The 9,216-nt window shown below is 53.2% G+C and overlaps 1 protein-coding gene across 1 annotated transcript; it reads right to left on the minus strand.

Moving 5' to 3' along the window:
* Positions 1–636: 636 nt before the first annotated feature.
* On the minus strand, positions 637–9,002 carry CXCL14 (C-X-C motif chemokine ligand 14). Its single transcript, NM_001034410.2, has 4 exons — positions 8,753–9,002; positions 8,473–8,578; positions 4,734–4,847; positions 637–1,809 (listed from the first exon to the last, which is right to left on the minus strand). Exons 1-4 carry the CDS (start codon positions 8,814–8,816, stop codon positions 1,794–1,796), a joined length of 300 nt encoding a protein of 99 aa, NP_001029582.1. The 5' UTR covers positions 8,817–9,002; the 3' UTR covers positions 637–1,793.
* Between the last annotated feature and the right edge of the window lie 214 nt (positions 9,003–9,216).

Consider the following 9,216-nt stretch of genomic DNA (forward strand, 5'->3'; position numbering starts at 1 on the left):
GACTGGGATACGTGAAGTGCGGGGCCGTGGATGGTTTTTGCAGAACACAAAGTGGCCTGGTCTTGTGGATGTTAAAGGAGCTCACGTTTACCGAGTGAGTGTTCACCGTGCCCCAGCATCCTGAGTGCTTCCCCTGGATTGCCTCCTTCAGTTTCCAGAAGCTCCATGAGGTGTGTGCACACATCATCTCCATCCTGCCGGAGCAGAAAGGCACCTCCAACATCGCGCTGGCTGTGGCTCCCACACAGCCTGGTCCTGGAGCCCTGGAACCTCCAGGTGGGCACTTCTTGCCTTTGCCTGAGTCCCACTAGAATCCTGGGGCCCTGGGCCACAGGGCTCCTAACTGGTCCCCTTTCTGTTCCCTTCCCTAAGTGGGAACATTAAATTGACCCTACTTTTCTGTTCTGATGAACCTGGCCCAGGTGTGGGAGTCAGGCAGGGAAGAATCAACAGCCTTGAGACCTGGGTTTCTGTCTTCAGGACATTCCATAGCGGTGGCAGTGCTGACTGGTATCTGGGAAACACCAGTTTTCCTTCCCAGTACCTTTGTCCCTGTTTATTCAGGATGTAGTAAACATTTGATTGTCATCCTGCTTTAATTAAATAGAAAAAAAAGTCAGTACTCTAGAATTTTGGTACATTTCAAATATATTTTATTACTTTTCTTTTTGTCTTAGAAAGAATATCAAACCTGCATGCAATGCTAATGGTTCCTGACATTTACATAGCATATGACACCATAGAGCAATGCGGCATATAACGAAGGGGCCCATGTAGGGCTGGCCTTCCTAAGAGAATATTTACAAAGGGAAGGGCATGTGGTCATCTTAAAGAGGACTGCACCAGAAGACTGCACTGTTTAACACTGAAGGGTTACGTCGAGAATCACAGAGAGATTGCTTTAGTACTGCATATTCCATTGTCGAGAGGGAAAGAAACAGGCTTTGAAGGCTCTTGCTCGTCAACAGCACGTGTGTCTGTAGTTGTATATTGTGCATGTATTTGTGTAGATTTAAATTTTCTCCTAAGATTTTCACTGACAGTGTCAGTAACTTCAGGGGCTTTCAAAGCATTAAAGGTTGAAGCGGTGAATTTTTCACAAATGCTCATGTTAGAGAGAAGACCCAACCCCTTCCTTAAGGACCATCTATCTGCTTCACCATCTGAGGATCTTGGAAATGTTTTCAAGGATGTGTAAAAATTAACCGCAGGGATGAAGCATATTTCTCTGACAGCCAAACTTGAGTTCGTCAAAGAGCAGATGCAGAGAAATCTGGTCTGGCTTGCCCTGTGACTGGGGCCGCTGCCGAATCCCCCCAAGGCTGTGACCGGCTATGAGCCCAGGAGAGCTCGTGGCCCCTGTGCCGAGGCGCCAGGACTTCTGAGCGGAAGCTTCCTGCACTAGGAAGGGAGCGATGCTGTTATGAAATGTCTCAACCAAGTTCCCTGTTCCTCCCAGGCGCTTATAAAGCTCAGATGTACAGTGATGTCTGGACAAAAAAAAAAAGCTTTTTTTTTTTTTTTAATACAAAGGAAAGGCATGAGTTTCCCCACTTTTCAGTAAAAAGCGGCTTGTGATGAAATCTGGAGCGCGAGAGAAGGATCTCACATCTGGAAGCCTTTTGCACACAGCTATAAAATGTAAAAACTGACCCTCGGTAAAAAGTGCTTTGTAACAATATTTAATTTGTGTCTTATGCCTGTGAGAAAGAAAGGGTTTGTTTTTTGAATCTGCAAAGTCCTTTGCTTGTTTCCCAACCGGTGTGAAGTTTTCCCATTAGGGATTTTTCACCCTATTCTTCGTAGACCCTGGGAAGAGAAAACACCCACGTCAGTGGCTCAGGACATGAGGCAGGTAACACGCAGGCTGGTGTCTGAGCTGCTCTGTTCCTGGCCTGGGGAGTGCCTCTCCCAGGACCGCAGGAGCCGGGGAGGAGCAGGGACATCACAGAGGAGGCCCTCACATGGCCATGAAAGCTCCCCTGAACCCGGCTTTGACCTTTCTAAACAGCCTCCACCTCTGCAGTTTCTTTTTATCCTCAAAGCTCTAGGAAGCAAACCATCCTGGTGTATGAGGAGACCAGGCACAGGAGACTTAAAGTCAGCCTGATGCACACAGAATGTCAGTGGTGGGAATGACATCTGTCTCCAGTGTGGATGCAGAGGGGAGCGGACAGGGGCACCCCCGCCCCCCATTTAGGCTTGTATCTTTGTGTTTTGTCAATCATACGTGTCCTCCAGGAAAAAAAAAATCCCACTTCTAGCAGGCAGTGCCTCAGACCCAAGGATGGTTGGCGGGGCTGCAGCTGTCACCAAGGCCAGGGGTGCCAGGTCACTTCCTCTAGCAGTTACCAGGCCTGCGAGCGCTCCCGAGCTGCCTTTTCCCCTCACCTCCCTAGCCAGCTCTGTTTAGGTCCTTAAATTCCTTCCCTCCTGCCTCATGGCTGCCTGCCGTGGGGCCACATGTCACATTCAGAGAGTCCATCACTCCCTCTGCCTTGGTTCTGATTTCTGAGTAATTATGCACTGAAATCAAATGCCTTATGCTTCCGCTTCTGGTGGCAGTGAAGGCTCTGGGCTCTGAGCTTCTGGGAGCTCTCTAGTCTTGCCCATAGCCTGGGTTGGCTGCTGCCTTACCCTGCCTCTGTTCAAGGTTCAGCATTCTCCTCTCTCTGCAAAGATGACTTCAAGATAGTTCCTTTATTGGGACTTCCCTGGCAGTCCAGTGGTTAAAATTATGCATTCCAATGCAAGGGATGCAGGTATGATCCCTGATGGGGGAACTAAGATTCCACATGCAGTGTGGTGTGGCCAAGAAAAAAAAGTAGTTCCTTTGTCTCCACGGAGACATTTTCAACCTTTATAGAGGAAGGGGAGGTGAGGAGGACAAGGAAATGCCCACATCCTTTTCCAGGACACCTCGACATTCTAGGAAGGAGGGCATGTGGTGCTAAGTCACTTCAGCCGTGTCCGACTCTTTGTGACCTCATGGACTGTAGCCCACCAGACTCCTCTGTCCATGGGATTCTCCAGGCAAGACTACTGGAGTGGGTTGCCATGCCCTCTTCTAGGGGATCTTCCCGACCCAGGGATTATACCCATGTCTCTTGTGTCTCCTGCATTGGTGGGCAGGTTTTTTTACCATTAGTGCCCCATGGGAAGTTAGGAAGGAGGGATGAACTCCTTTTGTAAGAAAGTGATAGGAGGCCTGGGAGCAGAGGTGCCCTTATGCTCTCATCCATGGAATCTGCAGGAACAAAAAAAGCAGGGTTGCATGGGCCAGACCTGCCCCTTTTCCTCAAAGCCCAGGTGGAGGGGTAGGGGACAAAGTGCACAAAAGCCTGAATCTCCCAGCAACCTGACGAAGACTTGCCAGTGCTTCTGCGAACTGGCCCTGCAGTAGCCTCATTCCACTTTTGATGACGCAGGGCCCGGAGGGTGACTGGACGGGACTGGACAGGACATGTCCTGCGTGTGTCATGTGAGCTGCCTGCCCTGACCAGAAAAAGGGCTTCATTCTCATCAGATTTTATAGGAAATCATCTCTCGCTCTCATCACTTTCTATTTCAAGCAACTGCAGATGAGGTAGTTTTGGAGCAGCACAAAAGGCCCAGGTACTGGGGATGGGCCCAAGCGTCAGCTACTGGAGAGCTGGTCATGGGCAGAGCTTAGGCTGGAAGGGCCTGCTGGTAGGTGGAAGTGGGGTGGGAGGGCGGGGCTGGCACTGCTGTAGGAGGTCACCTTCCGGTGACACCAGGAGACCTAGCTCCCTGACTTGTGCTCCCAGGCGAGTCACTCCCCACCCGCACTGAGCTCCCCTGTGGGATGAGGTGCAGGCCCCAGCTCCTGAGGAACTCACCTGTGTGTGTGTGTGTGTGTGTGTGCATGCACATGTGTACATGTGTGTGCACGCTTCCTAATCATGCTCTGCGAACACAGTGTAAACAGTCTCTGAGTGTGTGAGAGGCAGGTCTGCTCCAGGACAGGCTCACCTTTAGGAAGCACAGGGGAGCCAGGAACTTGTCTGCCCTTTGAGGACAGACATGGGACCTGAGGCGATCAGAGCCAGGAAGATCTGACTCTGAAAGCTCTTTTCTGAAAATGGGGAAACAGCCCAAAGAGGGCAGACATCTGTTTCAGGGCTCTGGTCAGCTGGCCGTTGCTGCCCCTTAGGGTAAGAGTGGCTCTGATTCTAAAGGGTCAAGCCCAAGGTCCTTCCCTGCACCTGCCGCAGAAGGAGTTTATCAGGTTTCTGGGCAGCAGAGGGGCATGGGGCACCTTGAGGGAAGATGGTGTGGTTGGCAAGGAGTTATCCTCATCATCTTGTGGTTGTAGCCAGTTTTAGAGTTAATGAACCTTAAGCAATTGTGTTTCACCAAACCACACAAATCACCGAGAGATCCACGCCAGGTGTTCATCCAGCCGTTCGACCAGGGGAAACTAGGGGTCAGAAAACTTACGTTACCTAAATAAGGAGAGGAATTAAGACTATCACAAACTTTAGTTCACTAAAGAACTTTCGATGCTTACAGCTGTCCAAGAGAGCAGTAAGTATAGCACTAAGTGGTGAGTTCCTTGTCCCTGGGAGTACGTAAGCAGCATCTGGGTATCTGCTTACTGTGACAACTGTGGTGGGCATTCATGCCTTAGAAAGGCTAGATGACCTCGAGGGAGTCGAGGATCTGGCTTTGGTAGGATGGTGGGAAGGAAGGTGAGGGGTGGTGGGCCATACCTGCGCTTCTCGTTCCAGGCGTTGTACCATTTGATGAACCGCTTGGTGCTCTGCAGCTTGGGGTGCAGGCAGTGCTCCTGACCCCGGTACCTGGACATGCTCTTGGTGGTGATGCTGAAATGGAGGAAGGTGAGGTGGAGGATTGAGAAGCCAGAATGACAGCCCCTCCGTGTGGCTCCCGGTCAGGACACTGAGAGACTGTGGCCTCCTTTCAAAGCGCCCTACCCATATGTGCCCTCCCTGGTTCCTTCATAAAAGTTTCTGGTTGTCCCCTTAATCTCTGACTCCACATTCAGGTCTAGCCTTGTACAGAGTGATGGGCTGTCACTTTTTCTGCTGGAGCCCCCAGAGTCTGGGAGAGTCCCTCCCCACCCCCCACAGCACTCATGCCTCCCTTAGGGAACAGATGTCAGGGGACCCTTCCAGCTTCTCCAAACCTGGGATGGAGACGTGGAAAGAGCTAACGCCAGCATGGTATATGTGCCAAGACCTCATTCCTTGGATTTGAGGCACTCCATGGCTGGGCTTGAATGTGCTGTGGTCTCTGTCTGATCTTCTAAACCCTAGTTCCCTGGATCCTCTGCAGATTGTTCTGGGGCTGGGCATTTGTTGACCTTGAAGCTGTCTTGTTGGCCTTGAAGCCCATTCTGACTCCTGAGTGTGAAGTCCCAGTTATCTCACCCTTGGGAAGGAAAATAAGACTGCCCTTCAGGTCTCTATCCACCAGTGTCCCAACACCAGTGGAGATCTAGCCACATGGTAGAGAAGCAGGTGGCTTTGTACAGAGTGTAGAGCCTGGGTTTGCATTCCAGATCTATCTCTGGGAGCCTCTTTGAACCCAGTTTGCTCATCCATAACATGGGTATAATGATAGGACCTACCTCTTAGGGTTATTGAGATGGTTAAAGATATAATCTATGTAAATTGCCTAGCACCATGAACAGTTACTGTTATTAGCCATTGTCATGGAAGACAGGATGGCCAAGGAGAAGCCTTGTGAGGTCCAGGCTGGGAGCGGGGGAGGGCAGGAGAGGCTGCTGCCCAGAACTGCTGTGTCCTTCTCGGCCAGGACTGGGCCAGGGTGGCAGGAGCTCAGGTAAGGAGGAAGGATGGTGTTCAAGAATGAGGGCCCAGCTAGTGGACATGGGAGAAGGGAAGGCAAGGCAAGAGGTGAGGATGCCATTCCCTGGGAGGTCGCACGCAGGAGGGAGGCATGCTGGGTGCTGGGGTGCAGGCTGAGGGGGCAGAGAGAGCTGGTTGGAGGATGGGGTGGGAGGAGTGGCAAGGGAGGGAGTGCAGTCCGCTAGCACTCTGTGGGTTCCTAACTGAAGTGTTAGGGTGCCCGGGCCAGGTTCTAGAAAGGATCAGGGTTGCCATGAACTCTAGGTCTGCCAGTTGACCAGGAGAGGAAATCGAATTGTGATACCGCAGTGGGGACAGAGTATTTATGGGCAGTCTGTTCTCTTCCCTTCCCTGTGCTCTGAGTTTCCAGGGCCCTCACCATGGCCTCAGCCTCCCAGGGCAGGGACAGGCTTTGTGCTAATGCCAGGTGGCTGGGTTCTGCCTTCGCCAGCCCTCTCTATGAGACCTGGGACTGCCTGGGTCCCTTGTGCCAGATCTCAAGCATGGGGCACTGCTGTGGAGTGGAGTCCAATTCCCTCCCCCGTAGTACCTGGTCGCTCCACAGGAATTTAGCCTGTGTGTTGCTCTCTGCCTACAATGCTGCTTTTGCACTTGGAATAAAAGGCTGTGGCCAAGCCAGATAAAAACCCCCTCCTCAGTTAGGTCAGTGTGCAGGCTGAGGATCCCACATCCTGAAGATTGGGGCAGCAGGGGAGGACCCCACGGAGCTCAAATGCTCAGTTATAACACGGGGACTTGGAAACTTAGTTGTGGGGTGAAGACATGAGGATTTCTGCCCCCAGCAATTATGCAGAAATTCTGGGCCCTGTGTCCCTGTCCTTAGCCATTCTGGGATACTGAGGGATTCAGTAAGAGCTCAGGGGGTACGTGAAACAGATTGCCCTTTCTAGATTCTTGACTCTCCTGGATCCTTCTGAGTGCAAGGACTCCCACTTGCAAAGCAGGCTGCACCCTGAGCCTCATCAGAGATGTCTAGGTGACACAGGGTGAGCTGGAAAACTTTCTTTAGTTCCGCTTTGGGGCTAAAAACCTGCTTTGGCCAAAAATGCTGGTCCCTCGTGCAGTCTGAAGAGCTCTAGGAGCTTAAGAAGGGAGAAGACCTCCAGCTCTTCAGGGACCGGGGTTGGGTCCTGGGTGTGAAGTGGAGGTTTAGAAGAGGGTGTGTGCAGGGGTGTCCTGAGACCCCTGCAAGTTTTCACAAGGCTACATAAAGCCTTCTCACACACTTGCCTGCTGTCAGTTTCCTTTCTATCCTGAAAAGTGTAGCCACGAAAAAGAGCAAGCCTGTTGACGGCAGGTTCTGTCCTTTGGAGATGTCACTACATCTCATATCCTATTCCATTTCTCCTGTGAGGACTCAGTAGCTCAGCTTGGTGTGTGGGGCATCCTTCAGCACTGAGAGGAATGCAGAGTTAACTTGCCATGTCCCTGTCATTTTCAGCCTGAGAGAGCTGAAAACCCTGAGGGGCTTGTAGCTCTTCCCTCAACTGTGTGACCTCTGGCCCCCTACCCTTTTCTGGTAGTTTTTCTGGACCTTGGTCTGCAAGGTAAGGGGCGGGGACAGGAGTCACTTTAGGTACCCAGGAAAGAAGGCAGAGGGATTCAGCTCAGGCCCAGTATTTTCTGAACTTCCCTAACTTCAGCGCCACTGTGCAGCCCCCAGGTGGCAGTGGGAGGGGTCGGGGGGTGGGTGGGAGCTGCCGTGCAGACACTGTGTGGAGGCCTTTGGGCCAGCAGGGCCAGAGAATGGAAGGCACTTGCCCAGACTGAGAATAAAGTGTGTCCTGTTTCTGGGGGAGGGGAAGAGGGGCCAATGGTCCGTGGCAGATATTTGGTAGCGGGTTTGCCAAGGGCTCCCTTCCTGGCCAAGAGCGTATTGATGGGGAAACAGTGGTGCTGGCCTCAAGTGGTTAATTGGGAAGGCAGAGGAGCAAGGAAACTCAGTGTTCTCTTGCTCTGCCCCACTTTTTAAAATATTCTCTGCATCCCCACCAAGCAGTGCTCCAGCCTCATGGCATGTTAACCCCAGCAGAGCCCTTTCCACAGGAACCCGCAGAAGTCCAGCTGGTGTTGGAAGACTGAGGAATCGCTGGAAGCCAAAAACCAGATGGCCATAGTCCCCCATCCAGAAAAAGGCCCTGAAAGGAGGTTCCTAGGACTTCAGACAATGTTTTAATCTTCTCCCCAGTAACAGGAAGGCAGCACGCCTCAGTTTGGGTTCAAGTTTACTAGTTCTGGGTGTATTTTGAGTGACTTCAATCTGGTTGTTCTAAGTTGGCACAGGGAAACCATTTAACCCTGGATTGTCCTAGAAAGGTGGACTGTGCCACACCTAGGCTATGGCTATCCGTCACCTAGCAAGGGTGAACTCAGGGGAGAGGCTGTTTCCGGAGCACAGTACTGTGACCCTTTTTTCAAACTCTTCCAGACTGCCGTGCCAGCGTCCTAAGGACTCGCTGGGCAATTGCAAAGGCTCGCCAAGGCCTTGACAAAGGCTGAGAGAAAGGTTTGTTAGGCTGACCCAGCCCCAAGTTGTGCCCCAGCACCGGGTTTAAGAGCAGCGCGCACAGGCTCACGGCGAAGAGCGAGAACTCACATAACCATCTTCTCCTCGCAGTGCGGGTACTTTGGCTTCATTTCCAGCTTCTTCACGTCGCTGTAGCGGATCTTGGGTCCCTTTCGGGAGCACTTGCATTTGGACCCTGAAAGAGAGATCGCGCGGGGGATCGCTCAGTTGCGCGCGGGGTCTCCGTCGCAACTCTGACCACCCTAGATGCCCGCCCAGACCCTCCGGGATCCCGGGACGCTTAGCACTTGGCGCCGGGGGTTCCCCAGGACGGGCCGGACAGGCGCCCAGGGACCTCCCAGGAACTCACCGTCCACGCGCGCGGCACACAGCGCCAGGAGCAGCAGGAGCAGCGCGGCGGTCAGGAGCCTCATGCTGGCCGAGAGGCGCGGCGCGAGCAGGTTTTCGGGGAGGGCGCCCGCGCGTCCGTGTGCTGTGCTCGGCTCTTTCTGCCCGGAGCGCGCCTCCCGGCTCCGCTCACTCCCGCTGCGCCCGTCGGTGGGAGCTTCGGGGCTGTGGCAGCGCGCTGCGCTGTGCGCTCGGCTCTGGGCTCTCTCCACAGCCTCCCTCCGCCCGCCCAGGCCTCTTTTAAATCCGCTCCTGCCCTCACTGCGAGCGAGCTCATTAATATGCAGAACCACTCGGTGACTCACTGAGATTTCTCAACGCGGCGGGGGGAGGAGACCTTCCCCGCCCGCCGCCCGCCCCGGACCGCGATCGCAGCAGCGCACACTCGGAGCCACGCGCGCACTCGCTCCTCCAAAGCTCACATCC

The sequence above is a fragment of the Bos taurus genome, chromosome 7, assembly GCF_002263795.3.
Source record: "Bos taurus isolate L1 Dominette 01449 registration number 42190680 breed Hereford chromosome 7, ARS-UCD2.0, whole genome shotgun sequence".
Taxonomy (NCBI): domain Eukaryota; kingdom Metazoa; phylum Chordata; class Mammalia; order Artiodactyla; family Bovidae; genus Bos; species Bos taurus.

Bases quoted from the DNA above. Each gene is read 5' to 3' on its own strand.
- CXCL14 (NM_001034410.2), bottom strand. From the start codon at position 8,816: ATGAGGCTCCTGACCGCCGCGCTGCTCCTGCTGCTCCTGGCGCTGTGT. The intron at 8,579-8,752 runs GTGAGTTCCTGG...TCTCTCTTTCAG, and splicing joins GTGTGCCGCGCGCGTGGACG to GGTCCAAATGCAAGTGCTCC. The intron at 4,848-8,472 runs GTGAGTTCTCGC...CCTCCATTTCAG, and splicing joins TGCGAGGAGAAGATGGTTAT to CATCACCACCAAGAGCATGT.